The sequence below is a fragment of the Dipodomys ordii genome, unplaced genomic scaffold, assembly GCF_000151885.1.
Source record: "Dipodomys ordii isolate 6190 unplaced genomic scaffold, Dord_2.0 Scaffold25, whole genome shotgun sequence".
Taxonomy (NCBI): domain Eukaryota; kingdom Metazoa; phylum Chordata; class Mammalia; order Rodentia; family Heteromyidae; genus Dipodomys; species Dipodomys ordii.
The window spans coordinates 18487074-18514917 of record NW_012267241.1 but is presented as its reverse complement, the minus strand read 5'-3'; the positions used below and the strand labels follow the sequence as shown (position 1 = coordinate 18514917).

Below are 27844 nucleotides of genomic sequence, written 5' to 3'. Positions count from 1 at the left end.
TCAAATTGTGTCAGGCTGAGTCTGTTGGCTCTAGTGCCTAGGCAGGCTCTGTAGGGCAGGGGTCTGAGTCAAGCACTCTGGAGGCTTGGCCTCTGGGCTTTTCACATATAGGTGCAGCAGAGATTTTTGCTGTTTATTAGAAAATGCTGTGCCTTAATCTTTATGAAGGAATGGTATGCAGTGGGGGCAGTGTGCGGGATGAGAGTAAAACAACTGCAGAAATGGATCTGAAACTTCATCCCTTATTAAACCACATCCTTTGTGATAGGACCTTGGGCTCTTTTATCAAGAGTACAATTTCACCATCATTTAGATCTTGGTTGACTTTATTATTTGCATTTGCAAATAAAATACAGCAAAAATCACTGTGAGCTGGCCCTTACCTTGCTTTAGAGGCCTTTCACCATTTTTCTGTCACTCTCAAGCCTCTACCCAATCAGGAGACTATTCTGTGTTACCTTGTTAGGTGGAAATAGAAAGACCAATCCAAACTCAGCAATTGTCATGCATTTAACCTGCCCAAATTAGATCTGCTCAACCTCCATTGGCTGACCCATTGTAACAATGACGTGTACAAGACACTATGTTGAAAATGAACTTTACAACTTCAGGGTGGGGGAAGGAAGGAGTTGGGGAAGTGGAGAGGAAAGGGATGGTAGGGGGAAAAACAAAGGAGGGGGTAACAATGCCCAAAAGGAAATGTATTCATTATCTTGCTCTTTTAAAACTGTAACCGCTCTATACAGTATCTTTACAGTAAAAATATATATTATAAAAAAAAAAGAAAATGCTGTGCCTTTCCAAGTCAGAAGCTGCTTATGGGTCTTTGTTCTACCCACCTTTTCCTCCCACAGCTATTTGTTACATTTAAGAACCTTGAAAGGTCAACTATCTTTTCTATATTCTGTTCTACATAGCCGCTCACCTCTATCAAAGTATCTATTATCTATTTCATAGTTTATCATGGGGTGAGAGTTTATGCCATCTGAATATCTGATTACACTCAGTCACTCTAAGACATTGCTGCATTCTGGAAGGAACAATTTTTTTTAAAAAAAGCTTACTGTCCTAACGTCATCTTGTTGCAGAGTCCCCAGAGAGAAGTATGAGGGTTCATAACTTGGCTGTGAGTGGAGGACATGCACCAAGGAAGACAGAAAAGACACATGTGTTTGTGTGTCAACTGAATACTGTGGTGTACCCAATAGAAAAATTGGCCAGAAAATACAAGAAAAGTTATGAGGAAAAAATACAATAAATGTAAAGCTATTTTGCCTATCCTTACTGCAGAGCAGCTGTGTGGCTACAGAGACTGGAGGCAGTATGAGCTCAAGCTGGAGGCGGTTAAGTAAAAGCTAGATAACTACCTGAAGAGAATATGGAGCAAGTGTGGAGGCCCTAGCTGGAAACCTGTACTAGAACAGAAGTCTGTGTCAAGGGAATCTATTCTCAGACACTCTACTCCTTATGTACATGCACACTTTCCTAAGCACTAGTTGGCCAGGGGCTATGTGTGGGCTGAGGTCCCATGCTGTGCCTCTTTGCCTGATGCTACTTAAAAAAAGACTCATCTCTCATTGTTCTGAAGTTTTGTAAAGTTTTGTAGTTTTCATGCCCAGAAGCACAGCTTGAGAAAGACTACAGTGTCAGTGGTGCACCTTCACTGAAGCACCACAACTCTCTCATGGAGAGTTTCAGCTAAGGGAGAAATGCAGTATTACAAACAACTTCTGGCCCATTCTCCCCACAGATTTAACTTCAAATCACTATACAGTGATGTGATAGAGATGCCAAATTTTGTTTTATTATCTTTTTCCTTCCATCCTGTCTCTCACATAAGTATTTATAACATACCAGATTTGGTGAAGCTTCAAATCTTATTTAGCTATGTACCTAGAATTCTAGCGTTAGAATTCAGGAATTCTAAAGAAAACATTGCACTACTCTGACAGTCACTCTGAGTTGGAGGTATGTCTAGGCATGAGGACCAGGTCTGTGACAAGGTGATTAGCTCATTCTGCATCAAGCAAATGAGCTTACACTGCAGTTTTGAAGGAAATATTTTGTCATGGTTTTGATATGAAGTTTCCCCTCCAAACTTGGGTTTCTCCCTCCACACATTCCCACTGCCATGATATTCTGTCTTATTTCAGGCCCACAGCAATGAAGCCAGTTGACCCTGGACTGATACTTCTGAAACTGTGAACTAAAATCAATTTTTATTCTTTAGCTGTTAACATCACAGTGATGAAAAAGTCACTAACACAGGATTGAGATCACATGGTAATAATAAAAGCATTTCACCACGAATATTAAGTTGGCAAAATTGTACATTAGCTAAGAAATTTCAGTCTTCTTAGCCTCGTTTCAATCCTTCCATATATGACTGAAAGGAAACAGTAGCACGAGTCAAGCTTTGAGAGTCCTAGGAGAGTGTCTTGTATAGTTCCTAGAGACCATGAAGCCCCTGACAGTAATGCAAGGAAATAAAATCTTGTGCTAGTTCGAACTTCCTTGTTATTAGAGAAAACTGTAAAATCCTAGTTGATTTGTCTGCTAATTAATATTTTCCCATTTTTGGCATACAGTTAGAGAAGGGGGGGTCAAGAAACTGAATGGCACTAATCAATGTTAAAAAAAAAAGCCAAAAAACTCCTACACCCATCTGTCGATCAACGTGAGAAGGTTTCTCAATCTTATATTTAAGAAAACAAAATTGGTACTGAAAATCCTGTCTTATTCTAACAGTAGTCTTCCCAGATACTTAAACCCAGTTGAAATTTTTTTTTCAGTAATATATAGACAATTTCGATCACTCATATACTCCTAAGAATAATGATGCAAAAAAACGTGGTGCTGGCTTGTTCCTGTGCATGAGCATCTCTTCAAATGTTGTGCCTCGGCCTGGCTGTAGGTTTCCATGTTAGTGAGCAGGAATGCCCTACCACTTAATCTCTCGATGGACTCCTGCTGAAAAAGCCTTAGAACAAAGTATATAGAGAAGAGAAGGAAGAAAATAGGGAACACAGAAGAAGGGGGCAGTGGGAAATGAAGAACAAAGGCTTTAAACAATGAGGCAATCTCAGTATTAGTTCTGAGAGGCTGGGAATTTGTTTACTACAAGCTTTAATCACACAGAGATTTAAGATTGAGTTTCAGTTATATAAAGTATTTGTTCTGTGAAGTATTTTGGTAACATGATCTAGTCCAAAACAGATTAGAGAAGAAAGGAAGGGATATCATTAGTCTGGAAATCTAACACTCCATATGCCTTTTGGAAACAAGTTAAGGAAAATGTGTATTGGAAGAGGAGGAGACACTAAACCTGGTTAAAGGAGCCTGTCTAGAGAGGGGGTCACAGGCAGTAGGAGTCCAGGGCAAAAAATATTTGAAGAAGAAATAAGACTTTCCTCCCTGATGAGGATAAAATCAGACCTAGATTCTACCTAGCAGATAAGCACCTACTGTGAGTTTTAAAAGTCATATATTAGCCAGGCACTGGTGACTCACACCTTTAAGCCTAGCTACTCAGGAAGCCGAGATCTGAGGATTATGGTTCAAAGCCTGCCTGGGCAGGAAAGTCTGTGAGACTCTTATCTCCAATAAACCACCAGAAAACCAGAAGTAGAGCTGTGGCTCAAAGTGGTAGAGCACTAGGCCCTGAATTCAAGCCCTATAACCAACAACAAAAAAAAGTCATATATTGTAGGGTGTAGGCAATTTACATCTGTAATCCTCACTATTCAGGAGGCTGAGATGTGATGATCAGGATTTGAAGCTGTCTCTGACAGAAAAGTCCCTGAGACCATTATCTCCAATCAACCAGCCAAGAAAAAGAAAAAGTCAAAAGTGGATGTGATTGTCAGATAGCTAAGGGACAGTACCTAGGCCCTAAGTTTAAGCTCCAGGACCAACACATAAATGAATGAATAAATGTCATGGATACTAAACTATGAGAGTATACAATAAACCAGGGACACTGGTTTAGAAACAGCTGGGACAACTCCAATTCAATGTTGAATGATGAGACAGGAATACTCTCACATCCACTCTGACCTGGCATACTACTAACATGCACAATGCAAACACAAGGAATTCAAAAATCCTACTTCCTCTGCTACTTTTAGGTTTTATGAGCAAATCTAGAAAATAGGAGAAATCCAAGGGAAGAAATGATAGCTGAATGGTTTGTCCATTGTTTCCGTAACGAGACTGACTCCTATAGAAAAGACTAAAAGAAAATATCCTGATTACTGATTTTAATAGAATCATAAACATGAAATTAGAATTTGAAAATAAATCCCTTCACTTTAAGTTAAGCATACTGGTTATTTCTGCTACCTAGAGAGGGAATCCTATCATAGACAATACCCAAAGAATAATACTTCCAATGCTGGCTGATTTCCTTTCAGCCCACACTAATAAATTTTCTTCAAGAACTGTACAACCTCAGCAGACAGCTATTTCCTCTGCAGCTCCCTCTCCACACTTTTAATCAGTAAGTTCTATAGATAGAGGTTTCAAAAAATTCCATGGAGCCCTTTCAAGTCCAAAGCTGTTTTTATTTGCTTTATTTTATTTATGATTTGCCATAAGTGCTTATTTGTACAAGTAGTTCTTATACCTAAAGATCCAACCACATTCTAGCAGCGGTGGGAAATTTTTTTTTCTGCCAAGGACAGTTTAGGATATTTATAACATCGTTTTTGAGGTCAAACAAAATTATCAATCCATGCAGATAGTCATGGGCAGTACAGGAGAACCACACAAGAAACAATTGTGTCTGTCCTATCTTGTACCAAATGATTTCATACTTGGGGCCAGATGTTCCTCACCATGGTAAAAATAAGTATCTTTTAAGAATTATAAGTGTAATCCAACATAATATTTAACTTTTAAAAGTGATTAAAACCAGGTGCTGATGGCTTATGCCTGTAATCCTGTAATCCTATCTACCCAAGAGGCTGAAATCTGAGGATCATGGTTCCAAGCCAGCCAGAGCAGTAAATTCCATGAGACTCTTCTCTTTAACAAACAAACAAACAAACAAAAAACAGATGTGGAACTGTAACTCAAGTGCCTTGAGCAAAAAAGCTAAGGGGTAGCACCCAAGCCCTGGGTTCAAACCCCAGTACTAGCAAAAAATAAAAAAAAAAGTCAACTAAGGCAGAATACTTGCTAAAGTCATAAGTTTGATAGACTGTGAGTCAACTGAAGAACAAATTCATGACACCATCAATGAAGCTGATAGCTAATGAGGAGACAGCAAAAGACAGGCTTGGGGAGGAGACATACAGAAAACTATTTTCCAGAACGTCAAAGTCCTTTGCTCACAGACTTAGACAGATGTTACCAATTCTACAGGAACTTAGAACAATGATTTTCAAATCATGGGTTTGGGTTCATTAGCAAGTTGTAAAATAATTAAGGGTATGGAAATAGCATTACTTTAACATAATAGAAAATACCACTTCAGAACTGATGCATAGCCTTTATATCCTTTTGTGAATCTATTTTAAAGTTTAGACACATATACATATATCTAACTTCATGCTGGATCACAAGGGCAAACATGTTTCCAAAAGGCTGAAAAACACTCTAAAGAACACATATTTTTTGTCTTAAAAATTTTAGTTGCAAGAATACTAATGAAATCTATACTAAACCTTATTATTAAGACTGAGTTATAAGGTATATATTTGTCTCTATATATATGAAGTTTGCCTTGAATCCTAATATAATTAAAGTAGATTTAGAGCCTATCTTCTGACACTCATTTATGGTTACCAATGGTAGAAAGAACTGCCATTTTCTTTTTTTAAATACGTATTTATTGTAAAAATACTGTACAGAGGGGTTACAGTTACATGAGCAAGGTAATGAGTACATTTCCTATCAAGCACTGTTACCTCCTCCTTTGTTTTTCCCCTACCATCCCTTCCCTCTGAATTACTACTTTCTGAGGACTGCATTAAACTAGAAATTATCCTAGATACCTTAGATAAATTGTCTGTCAATATACCTCAAAGATATAAATTATTATCCAAATTTCACATGGGAGATGATTGCTTCTCAGGGAGGCACAATACCTTGCCCAGGGTCTCAGAAACTGCCCACAAAGTGGGAGAGCTGAGGCTAAATAATACCACAATAGTCTACAATGTTGAGCTGTAAGAAAACATTTGTTTAAACTGAGTGTTTCTGGAATTAGTTCCTCAGAAATGACACTTAGGAAGTAGTGGATGACATTATTCTAACTCATACAGACACACTAGGAAAGTGCTACAGTTCAAACAGTAAGGACATGTTCAGAAGGTGACTCTACTCACTGAAGGACAAATTCCTAAGATGCACTCTAAATCCCAACATTTAACAAGGCGATGTTCAGGCAGATTTCTTGGTACCTCGGGGCTCGTGTTGCAAATTTTCATCATTCTTCATGGCCAGAAATTATAGTAGAAAAAGTTGAGAGAACTGTACTCAGAATTAGCCTGACACTGGGCAGTAGTGTTGACCACCACCTTAAAGGGAATCCTGGAGCTGTATGATAGGAAATGTTGCCTCCACCTTCCTTCCTACATCACTGTCATGCACTGTTGAAGATTCCCTTCCAAAGGATGTGCAATTAAAATACAAATCTGCTTGATACCACATAAGACAATTAATTTACCATTCCAATACACTTCCTGAGGATGCTCCAGATACTGAAGTCGTTTCTGGAAAACATAGGAGAGGGCAAGCTTGTTCTGAAAAAAGAAAAGAAAAACAAGAGACATTTTCATATCATTGGCATTGGAAAGGAAAAGTTGTCATTAATATGCAAGTACAGACACATGTGTAAGGTCTGACTTCAGTTCTGATTGAGGTGATCTCAATTCCCCTTAGCCCATATCCTGTCATGGGGCTGTGTTTCTAACTCTGATGCCTAATTCAAAACACACCTGCCAAATGCTGGTATCTACCCAATCATTATACTATGCTTGCTAAATACTAGAAACAAATGTTATCAGAGAGCCTAAGGATTTTGTGAATTAAATAGAAAAATATAGACCAACGGCCCAAGCCACAGTAAAATTTAGGTTCTGTACTTCCCCAAGACTGCTACTGAGTAAACTTGAGCACTCTAGATATATTTAAAAAAAAAACAAAAAAACAACCAACAATTCTTTACAGATAAAATCACAGGAACAGCATCTTCAAAGCTCTTGCAGAGGCTTGGAAGCAGCCAGCACAATGGCAGCTGTCAGTGGTGGAGGGTTTGTGGCTTGGATAAGCAGTTCATCACAGTCCAGCATTCTGATGACAGGCTGGATGGGTGGGAAGCCAAGCCTGTTCCCACAGGTCAGAATAACAGCACTATGGGAAGGGAGGAGGGGTGTACCCGGCAACTTTCTAAAGCACTGTGATAATAGTAATTCACTCTTCACAGTTATCTGAGGGTACAGCAAGGGATGCCAATACTCTGGTTGCTTTCTGAAATAATCCACATAACTAAAATATTAAAATAAAAATTTATCTTCTAAAGAACTTCTCCATTAAATTTAATTTCTATTATAGGGCTTAATAAAATGAAGTTTTGAAAGAAGCATTATTATTTGAAGTCTTCCATGATGAAATCCTGGTTTCTTGTCAGGAACATACACTGCTCTTTTGGCAGATTTGTCATCTAACCAATCTGTGAGGTAAGTGACCACAGATGGTATTTAAATGCCCATTCTCCAAGACTATTGATATTTGTGACACGAACAATAGATGCCACAATATGAATCCCTGCCACCATCTATTTGTCCATGTATAATATAGTTTGAGACAGTGGAAAGGACAGAGGGAGGGATATATGGCAGGTGGGAGGAAAGGGCAGGCTAAATTTTCCATTTCCTAGCTATGATAAAAATAAATCAGATACATATGAAATGCAATATCACAGAGTGCTGAAAGATGACATATTTTTGAGGATCTGCAACAATTATCTAAGATATGCAGTCCATGTGCAGGTCAGATTACAAAATAAAAAATATAATCTGAAAAAAGTAATTCAAAAATATAGCACAACTCAGAATTTGTAAAGCCAAAATGAGCTTCACAGAATAAGAATGAGGGCTGCAATTTCCAATAAATGTTTACATGAAGTATATAGGCATGTCTTAAACAAATCTGATTAAAAACAAGAAGACAAGGCCAGAAAAACAACAAATATTTTGGAGACATTTCTTGAAGGCAAAAGGTAAGACTCTACCTGCTTTGTAATTAATTTAGGAACTGTCACAATACTGTCATCAAAAATCCTATCTTTAACTGTCTTGTACTCATTCTTTTTTTCACATTTTAACCTAAATATTTACTTATTTATTTTTACTGTTATTATATCTTTGTAATAAGTTTTTAATTGTGAAAATACTGTACAGAGGGGTTACAGTTACATAAGCAAGGTAATGAGTACATTTCTTATCAAGCATTGTTACCTCTTCCTTTGTTTTTCCCCTACCATCCCTTCCCTCCCACTTCCACAACTACACTCCCTTCCCTCACCTCACCCTACCCCCGACCTAAATTGTAAAGTTTGTTTTACAACATAGTGTCTTGTACATCTCACTGTTACAATGGGTCAACCTGTCTCCCTATTTAAACATTTTGTTTTTTCTTTTCCCCTCCCCAAATTATACCAACATCAAATACAGTGAAAATGGGTTATACCATGGGGGAGGAACATACAAAACAACAAAAAAAATCACATGGTACCTTATAAATACTTCTTTATACCTATATAATTTTTAAGTATTCCATTTTTAAAATTTTTTATTTTTTAATTTTTCCTTTATCTCTCTCTCATCCTATCCTTTTCTTCTCTCAATATCATTTCTTTATATTTACATAATTTTAAGTGTTTCTATTTTTCATTTTTTTTAAATCTCTCTCCTTTCATTCTGTCCTATCCACATCTCTGAGATTAAGTCTTGGTTGAATTCACTCTTTCCTTTTGCCTCTCCACATCCCTCTAATCCTATTTTTCCCACAATTGTACTCATTCTTATGCACATAATTTTGTGCTATTTTATGGAAATGTAGTAATTACTCACTTATGAGGCCAGATAATGTGGCATAATCTATTTTAAAGACAACCAGAAAGTAGAGATGAAAGAGATTTTGAAAGTGGCTATTATAAAGCTCAAGTTATTTTCTTGTGTAGGACATGCAGAGCTAAGCACAAATCTTCAGACCAAATTGTACTTTGTATATGGGATATGTACTTTGTATATGGGATATGTACGCCATGCAGAAAATGTGGTTTTAATATTCAATGACTTCAGAGTTATGACCACGATTCTATGTCAACAGCTTGAGACAGCAGTCAGAAAGACAAGTGGCATTTTTCAGTGCAGACTGCCAAATGGGAAGACAGCAGCCAAAGCAGCACCAAAAGTAACTCAAACTGGGATTCAGATCCACCAAGAGCAATTTTTAGGAGGAGGCCTAACACCTCCACTTAGGAGGACTTAGGGGAGAGAAGCTAGGCAAAAGTGCCTGGAAAATTGCCATGTGGAGGAAATATGTAGGAGAATCTAGAAGCTTGGGGAAATGTAGAATGACAGAGGTCCTAGAACATTAAGAAGTTGGTGTTTGGTGTCAATATCCCAATGACATTCTTTAATGAAATAGAAGAAGCAATCCAAAAACTAATATGGAATAATAGAAGACCTTGAATAGCAAAAACAATCCTTAGCAGGAAGACCAGTGCTAGAGGAATATCAAAACTAAATTTCAAACTATTATAAAGCTGTAGTCATAAAAACTGCTTAGTAAGCTGGGCACTGGTGGCTCACACCTGTAATCCTAGCTACGCATGAGGCTGAGCTCTGAGGATCGCGGTTCAAAGCCAGCCCGGGCAGGAGAGACCTTGAGACTCCTATCTCAATAAACCACCAGAAAACCGGAAGTGGCGCTGTAGCTCAAGTGGTAGAGCGCTCGCCTTGAGCTGAAGAGCTGAGGGACAGCGCCCAGTCCCAGAGTTCAAGCCCTACGACTGACAACAAAAAAAAAAAACAACTGCTTAGTACTGGCACAGGAACAGGCCTGAGGACCACTGGAATAGAATTGAAGACCCAGATGATTCCACAGACCTATGGTCACCTAATCTTTGATAAGGGAGCCAAAATGATCAGATTGAAGGAAGACAGCCTCTTCAACAAATGGTGCTGGCAGAATTGGCTATACACATTTAGGAAACTGAAGTCAGATCCTTATATATCACCCTGTACCAGAATCCCAGAATCAGATACTCCAAATGGATCAAAGACTTGAGGTAAGAGCAGAGACCCTGAAAATATTACAGGAATGGATAGGGGATATGATAGGGCTCCTTGGCACAGGTTGAAACTTCCTAAATGAAGAACTGTAAAGATAAACTGGATTGCATTAAGCTTCAGAGCTTCTGCATGATAAAGAACATAGCTTACAAGATAAATTTAAAGCCCACAGATTGGGAGAAGATCCTCACTAGCTACATAACAGACAAGGGTGTCATATCAAAAATATGTCCAGAGCTCAAAAAACTAACCCTCCCCACAACAACAAATCCTCAACAAAACAACCACTCCATTGGCAAGTGGGCTAAATAATTAAAAACAAGACTTCTCTGGAGAGAATAGACACATGAAAAAATATTCAACATCTCTGGCCATAAAAGAAATGCAAATCAAAACAACATTGAGATTCCAGCTTCCCCAGTTAGAACGGCCATTATCAAGAAAAAAAATAATAGATGCTGGTGGGGATATGGCCAAAAGGGAATGTTACTACACTGTTGGTGGGAATGTAAGCTGGTTCAACCATTCTGGAAAGTAGTATGGAGGTTCCTCAAAAGACTAAACATAGAACTCCCCTATGATCCAGCTATCCCACTCCTGGGCATTTAGCTAAATGATAATAAGCAAGGTCACATTATAGCTACCAGCACAACTATGTTCACTGAAGCAGTATTCAACATAACTAAGATATAGAACCAACCCAGATGCCTCTCAATAGATGAATGGATCAAAAAAATGTGGTATATACACAATGGAATTCTATGCCTCCATCAGAAAGAATTATATCACCCCATTTGTAAGGAAATTGGACCGACTTGGAAAAAGTCATATTAAGTAAAGTAAGCCAGACCAAAGAAATATAGGCTCCATGTTTCCCTCATTTGTAATAATTCGTATATGTCTAGGATAGTCCTAGTAGAAGATAACAACAGCTCAAAAGCTATGTTCAATTGACCATATAAAATGTTAACTGAAATGAACTCCAATATATGGAAATAAGAGGCCTTTTTTTGTTGTTGACCTTGTTGTCATCAATGGTCTTTCTTTACTATTTTCTTTTTCTTTTTCCCTTTGGCTTATCCCAGTAGTAATGTTTTTGATTCTGGTACCCTGCGTCTTGTACTGATTTGGGGAAGGGAAGGGGAATAACAAAATGGTGAAACAAGGACAAAAGGTGACCCAATGTAACAATGATACCCACAAGACACTATTGGAAATGAACGTTACAACTGCAGGAGTGGGGATGGTGGAGTGGGGTAAGGATAGAGGGAGAAAAACAAAGGACAATGTTCGATAAGAAATGTACTCATTAACTTACTTATGTAACAGTAACCCCTCTGTATCGCACCTTTATAACAAAATATAATAATAAACAAAAGAAGTTGGGGCTTGGGTGGCAGGAGTAGCAACAACCTTTTTTTGGGGGGGGTCTGGTCGTGGGGCCTGCACACTGGGCCTGGGCGCTGTCCCTCAGCTCTTTAGCTCAAGGCTAGCGCTCTACCACTTGAGCCACAGCGCCATTTCCGGCTTTTTCTTTTTGCTTATGTGGTGCTGAGGAATTGAACCCAGGGCCTCATGCATGAAAGGCAAGCGCTCTACCACTGGGCCACCTTCCCAGCCCCAGCAACACCCTTTTAACACTCTCAATGCCTCACCTCATTATGCATCTCTGTCTGCCTCTTTTTACAGCACTGATCATCATGTGACATGCTTACATATGACTCTGTGCACGAATTACATAGCTAGATTCCCAAAAAAACATGTTTTATTTACTGCTGCAGCCTGGCTGAGACCAGGTCTAACACAGGACATAAGTTCAAGTATTTGTTGAATAAGCTTTGGAATTTATGAGTCTTGTTAGTAGACAGTATCTCTTTCATAAAGAATTGGTTTACTCAGTGATACCCAAGAGTAGGACAAGTACTACTGCTGGTAGTTGATGTTAGTTTGGCTGGGTGGTTGACACACAGGGTTGTCGTACAAGTAATACCAATAATGGCCAAGAAAGTCCACTTTATGAGGGTTTCAGGCAGAGGCTGCATCAGGCATGGCATGCAAAGACATTCCTGGATGGGGTGAAAACCTATGTTGCTGGACATCTTTTGGAGAACAATACAGACTCCACAACAAAGAGTTTTTCAGTGCAAATGTCAACAGTGCCAAAGTTGAGGCCTGCCAGAGGAATACTGTCATCATTGTACTATCATTACAAACGTTGTAGCAGTCATATTAAAAAGTAAAAGAAGCTAACTTTAATAACTGTCTTTAATCCAACATATTAGAATATTAGCATTTAACATGTATCTAACATATTATCAGTTAACCTTTTTCCCACACTACCTTCAAAATGCTCTATGTATTTTATACTTGGAGCACATCCTAATTTGTTTACTATTTCCAATAGTTTAAGTTTAGTAATAGCAGAACAAAACTGTGTTTACTTCACTTTATAAGTTATATGAATTAAAATGAAATACACTTGAAGATTCAGTTCAGAGATCAGACACTGGTGGCTCACCTATAATCCTAGCTACTCAGGAGGCTAAGACCTGAGGCTTGCAGTCAAAACCAGCCTGGCCATAAAAAAGTCAGCGAGACTCCAGCAAAAAACTAGAAGTTGTAGGTATGGCTTCAGTGGTGGAGTACCAGCCTTGAACATAAAAGCCAAGTGAGAGGCTGAGTTCAAGCCTCACTATTGGCACAAAAAATACAAATGCAGGGCAGGGAAGGTGGCTTGTGGTAGAGTGCTTGCCTTGCATGCATGAGGCCCTGGGTTCGATTCCTCAGCACCACATAAACAAAAAGAAAAAAGCCGTAAGTGGCGCTGTGGCTCAAGTGGTAGAATGCTAGCCTTGAGCTGAAGAGCTGAGGGACAGCGCCCAGGCCCAGAGTTCAGGCCCCACAACTGACCCCCCCCAAAAATACAAACGCAACAAAAGTTCAGTTTCTTGATCATCCTAGCAGCATTCTAGCACTCTAAAGCAGGATGTAGACAGAAGTAGAATACTGGCTGAAGATTGTGAAGGGAGGAGCAAAACCCATAAAATTACAGGAGTTCAAAGTCAATGAGACAGAAATCACTTACAATTTAAGCAAGAAATCTATATTTTCTGTAGTATCATAGGACAAGAGTAATTTCAAATAAGTAGATTAAATGTCTTAAGTAATTTGTAGTGTAAATGATATTTTCCTACATTTTAAAATTTCATTCTTTCCACTAGGAAAAAGATAGAAGTCCATAATGATGGAGGCAGTGTTACTCCAGGCAGAGCTCAGAACAGAATTTTAGGGCTGAAAGCATAGATAAGTGATTCTCTTCCCTTGGAGTGGATGTGAGGGCCATTATCCTGTGTTCTATGCTTCCTTTTTCCTTCACACAGAAAGAAAACACCCTGTACCAGGGACTGACAGGGCTAGGCCTAGTTCTATTTTTGCCCCTACAGATGACATTATGACTATCTACACAACACAGAAGCTGGTTTTTAAGTGAGAATTCTCCTCACAGTTGTTTTATCTTTGTGATGAAAATGGCTGCACTTGTTATCCCACCATTATTTCTCTGCTTCACTGTGTAAAACAAAGTCAAAATGGATCCAAATCAACGTATGAAGCAAGACTCTAATTCTCATTAAGAGAAAAGTTGGTCTAGGTCAGGAGATCACTACACTCTCCTTCCACCTCAGGTTTTAAATAATACATGGGTACCAGGAACCCTGTGAAATGCTCCTCTGGACAAATTTTGCAACTTCAGAGAATTGTATAGGATCACTCATCTACCTCCTACATTCCTATTCTTACATCACTAAATTAAACACAACATTTCTGGCTCACAAAGTCCACTGGAAAACAAGTGGATGGATAAAACACAAGTAAGCAAAACTAAGCTTTGGCTGGACTTAGTTACTAGGTGTTATCATGCTATTCAAGTTTGTCCCTTAATTCTCAGGATGAACATGTAAACTCTTCTAAATCTTGAGTAAGGACATGTACATCCTTACTCAAGTATCACTGTACTGGGGTGAAAGTCTTTTCATGAATGTAGTCTCACTATGTCCCACAGAGCCTGAGGCAAATCTACCAAGTCAAGGCTACATTCACTTATTGGTAGTAGAGAGATCTGTGTTTGGAAAAAGAATGCCCAGGACAGAGTCTCTTGGAAAAAGAGGCTCCAGATTCTGACTCATATGAAGTTTTTAATCTTTGTTATTTTTATAAACATCCTAGGATAAAAATATTCACAGTCATTAGCATCATCTGGCCACCAAATCACATCAGTACTTTCTTTGTAAATATCATTCACAACCTACGTGGAAGATCATTTTTTTTCTAAGTCTAGCTATGGTTTTATGCTTTACCAAACCAAATCCATATACCAGAAAGACTGCACATGGCAGCACCACAATCTATACTTGAAACATAATGAGCTATTTTTGTATTGTCCCAATGGACAAGAAAAACATCCCTGAAATGATGGCCACTCCAGAAGAAAACTAAATCTCTTATATTTTACAGAGTTTGGTAATCTCATTCTTAAAATTTTTAGGAATTCAAGTTCTATATCAAAACTGAAACGTATACAAGAAAAACAATCTCAAATATATTCTAACTGGTAGTAAACATAATTAAATGAGCCTACTAATAATGCTATTTTTCAAATTATCAAATATATTGTTACTTAACAAATGAAATAATATATTTTATAAAGAACAGTGTGATTATCTATTGTCCCTTCTAATGCCAACAGTAATAGTCTGAGGCTCATTTCCACTTTCTCTGCAGAGAGAGGGGTGGACAAGTATAAATGTTCTTACTGAACAGTTACTTCTAGTCCACGTTGCTTTTTTTAAGCTTTTAGTGGTGCTGGGGTTTGAACTCAGGGCCTCCTTGTGCTTCTTAGGCAGGCAGTCTACCACTTGAATCATGTACAGGTGGGATTACAGGCATAAGCCACTGCATTCAGCCTACATTATTTTCTTACTAATATATCAAGGATACTTCTTCTGATAGATATATGGTATACCTCTCTATTTTCTACTATCATTAGGCAAACAAGTACACTTTTGTAACTTTATGAAGTACTATATAATGTTGTTGATGGGGACCAAACTTGGCCACATACATGCTAAGCAAGTGCTCTACCATTGGGCTTTACTCCCAACCCTTCAGTTTTCTTTTTTTTCTTTCTTTTTTTTTTTTTTGCCAGTCCTGGATCTTGAACTCAGGGCTTGAGCACTGTTGCTGAGCTTCCTTTTGCTCAAGGCTAGCACTCTACCATTTGAGCCACAGTGCCATTTCTGGCTTTTTCTGTTTATGGAGTACTGAGGAATCAAACCCAGGGCTTCATTAATACTAGGCAAGCACTCTACCATTAAGCCACATTCCCAGCCCTAGGTTGTAAGGGGTTAAAAACCTTTGTAATATTTACAGGTTTTAATTTTTTTTAATTAAAGCAAGTGTGTGTGTGTGTGTGTGTGTCTTAGGCTTGGATACTGACATTGAGCTTCTATCTCAAGGATAGTGTTCTAGCTATAGCTCTACTTCTACGTTTGTGGTGGTTCAGTGGAAATAAGAGTCTCATGGACTTTTGTGTGTCTGCTGGCTTCAAAATATGATCCTTAGATGTCAACCTCCTGAGTAGCTAGGATTAGAGGCATGAGCCACTGATGCTGGGCTTAATTTTTTAAATAGCTTTTATGCTTTATAGCCTGATTAAGACTTCTGTCACTTTAATTTTTTAAATTATGTTCTAATTCTTTAATAATCAAACTGCATACATGTATACGAAGCCCACAACTCCACATAAAATGGCCAAGTTTCCTTTAAGAAACTTGTCTCCATTCTGTCTGGGACACAGTGACTGTGGAAGGTTCTCAGGCCCTCTGTGCCTTTCCTGTCTCCTTTCTTACAAGTCAGAAGAACTCTTCTCCCAACATTTCTTTAATTCATGTTTCCAAGAACCTAAAAGTCTCTAGTTTTATTTACCTTCTATCTCATTTCACAAGACCATTGATCATCGATTTCCTGCCTTAGGGAGGATAAGAAAAGTTGAATTTTTAAAAGCAGTATTTTCACAAAAGCTGTAACACCAAAATCTTCCCTAACTTTAAATGAATTCTACCAGGATGAAGTATTTGAATACTAATTGGCTAATGCTCAACGAGTGCTTGCTCCATGCTAGACCTAGAGTTAATTCCTTAATGTGCATCCACTGATTTAATTCTCAGAACAGTTGTGTACATTGACTCACTCACTGAATATGGTGGTTGATCACATGTAAGGGGCATACAAATTACTAACTTGAAAAATCTCTGCTGTACTGAAACCCTGGAAGAGATTCACCAACTACAGCATTCATCCTCTTGGTGTGAAGCTTTTCTAGGAAGACAGAGCCGGATTGTAGAGAATCTTCTTTTGCCTGCGTTTCCTTCCAGTAGCTGTGATTTTTTTTTTCTGTCAGAGCCTTAGCTCCCATTTTTCTGTGCTTTGACTGGCACTTAAAAGTTTTTATGAACTTGAACTAGTAGTAAGTATTCATTGTTTCCTAGTATTACACTAGTCTCAATGTTTCCAATTTTAAAAATGAGAATATTAGTATTTCATATGGCCATAATTAATGCTACTGTGAGATGCACACCCAGCAGTATTTTTTAACTTTTGAGTCTCATTCATTATGGTCTATATATTTAATTTAATGGTTAACATAACTACCATTTAAAAAATGATCAGAATATCTAAGTATAGGTATTATTCAAATTTTGTTCCACTAACACACATATCTCTATGGGCATATTATATGATTATATGTGTGTATGTATGACTATATATATATTGACTCAACAATGTTCTTAACTATAGAAAGGTTTTCACAGAGAGAGAGACAGGGAGAGAGAGAGAGAAGACAAAATACTGTTGTGCTTATGTTCCCTGGGTAGGCTTTACACTTGGAGGATGAATGCTCTACTGAGTGAATCTCATTCAGGATCTCCTATCAGTATGGCCTGGAGAAGATTTTTCATATTAGTAAGCTACTCTCTCTGAGAACTTGTTGCTGGAGGCTAGGGGATGTTAAAAGAAGATTCTTTAAAAAGAGTCTGTGGTTAAGGCACAAAAGAGCAACTTGGCAGGAACTATGGTTTGGTAAAGTCTCTTTCTTCCCCATAATCTAATAATTCACTGGTATTCTTTGTTTTACTGCCATATAATCTTGAGGAAAGTACTATGTAAATTATGACCAAATAAAATTTTTTGTTTAATTGAAAAGAAAGAAAATATACTAATAAATCCCTAACTTAATTTCACTGAGTTTTAAACATTCCACTGACATCATTAAATATTATTAAAGTTGACTCTTGTCTTCAGAGCTCAGGTAATCTTCTACCAGATACAACACGAGAAAACATGGCTTCTTTGCTCAGACTTCTCTTCTGAAGAAAGGGCTCAGGGAATGATCTTAAAATCAACCACACTGTCGGCAACAGGATTTTTGTTGAGTGCCAGTCCTGGGGCTTAAAGTCAGAGCCTGGGCATTGTACCTGTGCTTGTTCACTCAAGGACAGTATTCTACCACTTGAGCCACTGCTCCATTTCTGGCATTTTGGAGGTTAGTCTGAAATAAGAGTTTCATGAACTTTCCTGCCTAGGCTGGCTTTGAACTGCAGTCCTCAGATCTCAAGTCTTCTGAGCAGCTAGGATTACAAGTGTGAGCCAGCACTGCCCAGCAAACAATGGGATTTTGAAAGGAACTACGTGTTCTAATTTAGAACAGTGAGGTTGGCTAGTTCTACACTCTGCTTATATTACAATTATTCAAATATTCCCTGTCTTGAATCATTCTCTGTTACTTTTGTGCAAACCAGTCACAAGGGTGTAACCCACTTCCCAGAAGTTAGAGTGCATGTTTTAGTCTCCTCTACATCACTCATAATGTAGGATTTGACATGACAGGCACTCAATGTTATAATAGTTTTATCAAACATCTGTTAGTAGAAGAGACAAAAAAAAGAGAAAATATTTTTGGTCACTTGTGGGGCTTGAACTCTGGACCTGGGGGTTGACCCTGAGCTCTGATTCAGCTCAAGGTGAACACTCTACTTCTTGAGCCACAGCACCACTTGTGGTTTTCTGGTGGTTAATTGGAGATAAGTGTGTCACAGACTTTCCTTCCCCGGGCTGGCTTTGGACCCTCAGATCTCAGCCTCCTGAATAGGATTACAGGCATGTGCTACCAGCGCCTGGCTTCTAGGCAACTTTTTGAGAAATGTTTTCAAAACCAACATACATTTGCATTTGCATATAAGTAAACACTGTTCATGATAATAAATACCCTGTAGGTATCATAATTTTAAGTAGCAGCATACTTATTTGAGCATTTAGAAAACTAAAAAAAACAAAAAACAAAAAAATCCCACAATTCTAGTTTCTGATTAAAGATCAAAAGAATGAATTAAAAGTCTAAGAAATATCTTTACAGAGAAACAGACTTCATATTAAAATTTTGTACATGAAAATATGTACCATGTTTTGTATTTGTGAATATTCACTTACACAGCTCTTTTTACCTTCTGTAAGAATTTTCTTCTCTCATAAAAATACTAGCTTGAACTCCTAGCTTAAATATAATCTTTTTTTTTTCCGGTCATGGGAACCGAACTCTGGGCCTGGGTGCTGTCCCTCAGCTCTTCAGCTCAAGGCTAGCACTCTACCACTTGAGCCACAGCGCCACTTCTGATTCTTTCTGCTTATGAGGTACTGAGGAATCAAACCCAGGGCTTCAAGCATGCAAGGCAAGCACTCTATCACTGAGCCACCTTCCCAGCCCCTTAAATATAATCTTAATGAACACAGCTTGCATCTTAATTTCTATTGCCCTATTGATGTTTAATAAGTACCCAACTGAAAGTCTTTCAAACTAAGAAATCCTAGGCAAATTTATAGTCACAAAATAGAAGATGAGGGCTGGGGAGGTGGCTCAGTGGTAGAGCGCTTGCCTTGCATGCCTGAGGCCCTGGGTTCGATTCCTCAGCACCACAGAAGCAAAAAGAAAAAAGCCAGAAGTGGTGCTCAAGTGGTAGAGCGCCGGAAGTGGCGCTCAAGTGGCTCAAGTGGTAGAGCGCTGGCCTTGAGCTGAAGAGCTGAGGGACTGTGCCCAGGCCCAGAGTTCAGGCCCCACGACCAGACCCAAAAAAAAAAAGAAGATGAGATTTTCAGAGTAAATTATTACAGTAAGTCTTATTTATATGTTAAAAAATGAAAATATTGCTTGAAAAATAATCTTAATATGGTTAATTTGGAATATAATGCACCAATCTATTCTTCAAAAGAAAGGACTAAAAAGAAAAGGAGGCATCGAAAAACCTACTAAGCTCATTATTGGAAAAATGTGTTATTACTTCCAAATCATTTGAAAAGTATTAAATTTGAATGTTTAAATTTGCCATTCTTCTTTGTCTCCCCTTCCTTGTCCTGGTTAAAACATAAAGAATCATTTAGAGTGGAACTTCTCTATTCCGATGAGAACTTCTAAAAACATTTACTCATTTGTCACACACAAGACTGTCGTAAGCATATATACTGAACTTTTAACTACTACTAGATTCTAAGATCTGTTAAACCTGCAGTGAATCAGAGGAACATTAACAGTCAGTATATGCTGGTGAGATAAATCTTATGTCAGGCTGGGTGCCGATGGTTCACGCCTGTAATACTAGCTACTCAGAAGGCTGAGATCTGAAGATCGCAGTTCAAAGTCAACCTGGACAGGAAAGGCCCCACGAGATTCTTATCTTGAATTAACCACTCAAAACCCAGAAGTGGAGCTATGGTTCCAAGTGGTAAGTGATAACCTTGAGCTGAAGAGTTCAAGGACATTGCCAGGCCCGACAAAAACAAAAACAAAAACCAACTTTTGTCAGTTTGTTTTCTACTCAATAGGTTCCAGAATAAGGCTATGCAAAGATAATCCAAAATTGAGAATCCTTTGTCAGTCTATTCATGATAAAAGTATCCTGTCCACACTTTCTCATGGCCTGCTAACTTATGTGGTAAAAGCTAAACAATTCTACACTTAAGCTTTTAGCTCCACATTCTTGTAACAAAAAATAACAACAAAAATGTGAACTATAATGGAACTGTCTGTGACTGATAGGGAAGAGGTCTGGTAGAAACTGGTAAGACCTGATACTAAGAGATGTTCTTCAAGACTAACCTTGCTCTGGAACACACTAACATCATTTATGGTCTTGTGTGTCTGATTCCAAATGAAGAAAAGAAAGTTCTGGTATAATCCATTTAAGGCTACCTTGAGGAAAAGTTTTCATTTATGTATTACCATGTCATTATAAGCTCATTATACTTCTAAATTATCTCTCTTCACCATTTCTGCTTAGATGGTCATGGGTAATTGCATATGAAATGATTCTTGAGCCAGGTCATAATTTTTTTTCACAAACTTCATGTCAATCACTCCCTATAGGCCTGTATGGGGCAGGGGCTCAACATATCAAGTCTCTAAAAAAAAACTTGCTGAGTTTAAGTGTGAGGATTGGTCCTGACCACTCTCTGAGATGACTCACTGTACCTCTGAAAGTACCCTCTAATATAAACTTTCAACTTAAGTGGTATTCTTTAAAAGATGACCACATTTCTAACATTTTTGGGGTCAGTTACAGCAATTTTATTAATAATTCTAATAGAAACAAATGTCCATCAAGGGGGGAGTATAGGTAAGTACATTGTTGCAGGTTTGAATCTAGAAAAACATGGGAGGAGGAGGGTTCCTTTGCAAATTCAGAATGCCAATGAAATCTAATACAAACCAGTATTCTAACTTAAGACTCAGCCACACAAGAAGGGGGAAGGGTCAGCTCACCAGCTGAATATTTAACCTGCTCCTAGAAATCTTCAACTAAAATTAGCCTGGCAACTTAGAAGTCAGCACAAGTCCAAAATGGGAGTCTAAGACTAGTCGTTTGCCTTTTATAGTTTCTCACCTTTAAAAATTCCTACCTACTTGCTTTCTTATTTTCGTAATTTTATGTAACTGAGACGTACTATTTGATTTGTGAAGTATTTTGGTAATTTGAGATGTATTCTTCATTTTTGATCTTTTAAGTTATATATAATCTAGATATGTATGTGTCACTCATTTGTGTGTACACTTAAAAATATGGTTCTGCAAAGCAAAGATTGGATTATACTTCTCATTTATAGAGTGTTTTACTTGTTTTTAGTAAGTTAAAATATTATATATAATAAAATGCATATATTAAAATTTCTAGAATTCATCATCAAACTTCAAGAACACAGTAAGTTCACTTCTCTTATTGTTAGTTTATCATAACTGCATTGACAGGAAAGCCATCATATTTTAAGGCCAAAGGTACTGAAGAAAGATACCTCTGAACGAGTGGGAAGACACACAACTTTGTGGCGCTTGACTGCCTCACTGTAGGCTACTGCATCATGCTCAGCAGAGCTGGAAGAAGGCAGGATGCCACATAAAGGAGGGCTTTAACTTAGGGTCAAAAGTGACTACTCTTTACTCATCCTTTTCTCTGAGATAATTAGGGCTTTTTTGGGGGGGAGGGGTCTGGTGGTGGGGCCTGAATTCTGGGCCTGGGCACTGTCCCTCAGCTCTTCAGCTCAAGGTTAGCACTCTACCACTTGAGCCACAGCGCCACTTCCGGCATTTTTCTTTTTGCTTCTGTGGTGCTGAGGAATCGAACCCAGGGCCTCAGGCATGCAAGGCAAGCGCTCTACCACTGAGCCACCTTCCTAGTCCTAATTAGGACTTTTTGCAATGGGTACTGAAATGGATATGACTTCACTGAAAAGTGTAGTTCATGATCACCAGAACTTAAAGGAAGTAGTTTTAGGGTCAGAATGTCGGTGACATGCATGATGTGTGATGTGCAGATCACAGCCAACATAGACTCTTCCTATAAGACTTAAGTAGGCTTCCTGCACATGCACTGCTTAGACCCATAGAGGGAACAAGATGGAGAGCATAAATTTCCAATAGTCCTTCTGGGTGTTTTATCATAGTAATCTTATTAGTGTGGGAGGAGAAAGAAACTCTTCCTGACTACCTAAAAATGTCTTGGGCTCCATATTAAGAGGCTGAATATGCTCCATCTACATTACTAGTCTTACAGCAGTGAGAGGTATGGCAACAAGGGGTAAGTGCTGGACAGAAAGGGCTGATTTGGGGGCTGGGAAGGTGGCTCAGTGGTAGAGCGCTTGCCTTGCATGCATGAGGCCCTGGGTTCGATTCCTCAGCACCACATAAGCAAAAAGAAAAATGCCGGAAGAGGCGCTGTGGCTCAAGTGGTAGAGTGCTAGCCTTGAGCTGAAGAATTGAGGGACAGTGCCCAGACCTAGAGTTCAAGCCCCCCAACAAACAACAACAAAAATCCTCTTCATTATTTCCATTAAGACAGATTATGTCAATTATATCCTTAAGGAAAACAGCCAGAAAGATTCACTGGCATTAACAGAATCCATTGGTACTGAAAATAATACCTAATTTCCATGAAAACACTATAACTTTAATTATTCTTCTATTCTCTGGAGTATTCTGCTTTGGTAGAAAGATGGAATATATTAAAGATGCTTATGGGGAATATATTTTGTCTGAGAGCAACTTTAAAAGTAATACAATTTTCCGTGGGTTCATGTGTTATTTATTCAAATTAACTCAAATGGAAACTTAAAAAATCTGGACACTTTAGTTTGTAGTAGTCAACATTGAGCCACTAATAAATGGGTGCTTACTGACCATTTTAGTACTGTGATTCCAATTCTCTGAATTATCACACAAAAGAAGCTATATTAAAGGCCAGACAAATCACCTTAAATTTCAGAGTATGAAATATTATCTTTAAATCTTTCATTATTTGAAATATCTACTAAAATCTACATTTAAAATGTAGAATAGTCTCTGAAGTCAGAAAATTTACTTTGAATACACACCATGCTACGGATGTACTGGATGTACTGTCTAACTAAGACACTTTACCTGTCTCATTTTTTCATCTTTACAACCTAGCTGCAACTCAAGAGATACTTTGATAATCAAAGTGACAATCAAAAAGTGATAAATTACTTCAGATACATCAATATATTATCCCAGTTAGCCTGAGACATCATTACCACACATTCACTTGCAAAGAACCCTGAGTCTATAGGGTAAGAATACAGCATGCTTTGAAAGAGACAGTATCTTTGTATGATCTCTACTTTATAGGGTCCTATTCAGCATCTCGCAGAAGCAGCCAAAGGCTTGGTAAATGTTTACCAAAGCCAATTAACTATCCTAACTCACAGACCCCAAAGTGAGTTCTGAAGAGGAAGATCTCATGATCAGGGTACATATACTTCACCTTAACTAAGTTTTGGCACTGTTCTTACGTGTGGTAAGACAATGCACCAAAGTACAGAAGTAAACCAATAAAACCCACAGTTATACGTTCCCTACTTGGTTCACCTACAGAAATGTGTTTTGCTGAGAACTGTGGATGGTTCTTGGTTTTCTCTAGCCTAGGGGTGTTTTAACACTGGAAAGACATTACACTCTATCCCTCATCTCTTAGTAAAAGCTGTTTGGATCCCATTCTACCCAAACCACATCATCTGTTTAGGTAAATGCTCCATTATATATCATTATGGTATCCTTTCTTGGTTTGATTCATTTTTTTATTTTTTGCATTTCTCCCAGGTGGTAGCACTGCCTCCTTGTTGAAAGCCAATATGTATTTCAAATGTGAGGTTCTGTCACATTAACAGGGAAAAGCCTTCGAGAATACATAACATGGTAAAATGGAGAGTTCATTCTAACTTTCCATTTATGGCTTCACAATGTGCTATGTGTGACACACTAGCAGGTTGAATCCCAGACAGAGGGTACGAATCACATTTTATATACCATGTATTTTGTTTTTTTTTAATACCATGTATTTTGAAAAGAGCTGTATACCAAGCAGAATTTTCATAGGATTTTAAAAGCACAGGCCAAAACAAATTAATAAATGTTTAAAGAACCTTTGAGGTTTTTTTAAACCATCACTTATTTACCTTAGAAATCCTTATTATGATGTTTTTCAGAAAGAAGAAAATTCTACCAGTGCTAACAAGCAAAGAAAACAATACCAAAGAAAAGCAAGTCCCTTGAGGCAGTATTCTCCTCCAGGCAAAATTTAGATTGGCACAGTTCCAAAAGGAAAGAGACAACACACTTCAATCCAGAGATCCCAGAGATTATCCAAAGAGGTCCAGTCCATGACTTTTTGTAAAATGGGGTCAAAGTAAGCAAGGTAAAGCAAACCACTCGAAGATTACACTGAAAGGTATTTCTTAGAGTTCAAATTCTGTACTCAAAGCTTTTAAAAACCTCTGGCCTGTGAAAGCTAGGGTGGGGGAGGGAAATATCTTCAAACAGGTTAAAGATATTAAGAATAAATTTGACACTCTGATGGTTTTAAAGTGTTTATAAAACAAACTTGAAATAGAAACTGTATATTTACCTAAGTGATCAACAACGTCTAAGAATAAAAAGGTGAAAATAATGAGACTTCAGCACAAAGCAAAGTAATGTCAAGGGACCAAGGAGTGAGTAGCAGAGCTTCATGCCTGGCCTCTCATCACCTCTTGTTTACACTTGTGATAGAGTAACTTTACAACCCGCCTTTGGAGCCCAGCCACACTGATACTCTCCACAGAAAGAAAACCAAGTTTCAACTTAACTATACTACCAAACAGCCTGAAAAATATAATGGGAAGTAAGACCTATATGCTTCTAAATATGGAGACAATTTTTATTTCACACTTACGAAAAAACAACAAAAAAGTGTTATTCTAAGATCAAAATAATTTCATCTCAGCTACCTTTCCCAAATTCCACTTTCAAAGGACAAGAGTAACTTCCAAAATCTATTCTATTTTTATATATAATAGTTCTTTTTGCTTTTTTTTTTTTTTTGCCATACTAGAGTTTTAACTCAGGACCTCAAACTTGTTAGGCAGGTACTCTGCCACTTGAGCTACACCCTCGGGCTTTTTTGCTCAAGTCATTTTTCTGTTTAGAGTCTCCTGGGTTGGGTTTGTTTTGTTTTTGTCCAGGCTGGCCTAGACTATGACTTTCTCTGTGATGGCCTCTCACATAGGTAGGAGGACAGTTACATGCCACCAGGCCTAAAAAAATTAGCTGATATGGGGGTCTTTCTAACTTTTTATCTGGTCTGTTCTTGAATTATGACCCTGCCTACTCAATCTGCCTCTTGAGTAGCTGGGATTATAGGCATTAACCACCAATCCCAGCATTTTTTAAGACTTATAGAATAGGTGTTGATGGCTCATGCCTTGTAAGCCTAGCTAATCAGGAGGCAGAGATCTGAGGATCTCAGTTTGAAGTCAGACTGGGCAAGATGAGACTCTTAAGAGTCTGTGAAAGTCTTTTCTCCAGTGAGTCTATGAGACTCTTATCTCTAACAAATTTCTAAGAAGAAGTCAGAGGTGAATTAGTGGGTCAAGTTGTAGAGCACTAGCCATAAGCAAAAAAACTTAGAGACAGTGGACAGGCCCTGAGTTCAATACCCAGAACTTGAATAAAACAAACAAAACAAAAGAATTGTATAATAATAATAACAATAACAATACAATTATAAGCAATATTCATCAAAAAATCCAAAAGACCTATATTGCTATATGAAAAAAAGGAAGCAAAGTTGCACAGTATATTTTATACAGTCTGGTTTTTAAAAATAAATTGAAAAAAAAAACAGTTTGGAGGGGAATCAGTTGTCTTTCATGTGAAGAACTAAATAACTGTGGCCAACACCATGGTACTGAGCTTAGTCACCACTCAGATTTTTACTTCTAAATACATTTCCATTAAAATGAAATAGGGTTCTTTATAGACACAGCTGTTTCTAGGTCTGAGGCAGGAAACAGGTAAGTATAAAACATATCTTCCTATCAGAAACTAAGCTAGCTCTCTGGGACAGTGTAAGGATACTATATACAAATTACTCTTAAAAAAACAGAAAAACCAGTACTTCAACTCTTCAATGAAACTGAAACTGAAAGTTCACTACTAACCTCTATGAAGCAATCATAACCCTCATCCCAAAACCAGGCAGGGATTCATCAAAGAAAGAGAAATATAGACCCATTTCTTTGATGACTATCAATGCAAAACTTTTCAACAAAATCTTGGCCAATCGACTTCAGCAACTCATCAAAAAAAAAAAAATCAGGGCTGGGAAGGTGGCTCAGTGGTAGAGCGCTTGCCTTGCATGCCTGAGGCCCTGGGTTTGATTCCTTAGCACCACATAAGCAAAAAGAAAAAAGCCGGAACTGGTGCTGTGGCTCAAGTGGTAGAGTGCTAGCCTTGAGCTGAAGAGCTGAGGGACAGCGTCCAGGCCCAGAGTTCAGATCCCATGACCAGACCTGCCCCCCCCCCAAAATTCACAACGATCAAACAGGATTCATTTCAGGGATGCAAGGCAACTCACTTAATATAATTCATTACATCAACAAGAGCAAGGATAAGAACCACAATTATCTTAATAGATGCAGAAAAAACATTTGACAAGATCCACCACCCCTTTTATGATGAAAGCTCTGGAAAAACTAGGAATCCATGGAACATTCCTCAACATAATGAAGGCTATGTATGACAAATCTACAGCCAGCATTATACTTAATGGCAAAAAGCTAAAGCCATTTCCTCTAAACTCAGAAATGAGACAAGGATGTCCACTCTCTCCACTTCTCTTCAGTTTAGTAATAGAATGCCTAGCTACAGCAATATGACAAGATACAAACATAAAGTGGATCCAAACAGGGAAAGATGAAGTAAAACTCTCCCTCTCTGCAGATGACATGATCTTGTATTTAAAAAACCCCATGGACTCCACTCCCAAGTTCCTTGAGCTGATTTGAAACTTTGGCAAACTTTGGCAAAGTAGCAGGGTATAAAATTAACCCTCAAAAATCAATGGCTTTTATGTATGGCAACAATGAGAAAAGCACGACTGAAATCAGGAAAGCTACTCCTTTAGTAATAGCCCCACAAAAAAATAAAAATACCTAGGAGTTAACTAAAGGAGTGAAGGACCTCTATGATGAAAACTTTAAAACCTGAAAACAGAAATTAAAGTAGAAATAAGGAAGTGGAACAACCTTCCATGCTTCTGGATTGGGAGGAATAACATCATGAAAATAGCTACACTGACAAAGGCTATCTACAAATTCAATGCAATACCTATCAATATCCTAACTTCATTCTTCAATGAAATTGAAGCAACCCAAAAACTCATATGGAACAATAAAAGACACCCAATAGCCAAAACAATCCTTAGCAGAAAGAACAGTGCTGGAGGAATATCAATACCAAATTTTAAACTCTACTACAAAGCCATAGCAATCAAACAGCTTGGTACTGACACAAGAATAGACCTGAGGATCTGGAATAGAACTGAAGTCCCAGAAATGAGCCCACAGAACTATAGCCACCCAATCTTCAATAAGGGAGCTAAAAAAAT

At 38.1% G+C, this 27844-nt stretch overlaps 1 protein-coding gene across 2 annotated transcripts in view; it reads right to left on the bottom strand.

Moving 5' to 3' along the window:
* The window catches only part of Osbpl1a (oxysterol binding protein-like 1A), a 177167-nt gene that overhangs the window by 22725 nt on the left and 126598 nt on the right, over nucleotides 1–27844 (bottom strand). For both annotated transcript variants that reach the window (XM_013014929.1, XM_013014931.1), the window contains one exon: nucleotides 6671–6746. In XM_013014929.1, the coding sequence (XP_012870383.1) occupies nucleotides 6671–6746 (76 nt within the window). The remainder of the gene's footprint in view (nucleotides 1–6670; nucleotides 6747–27844) is intronic.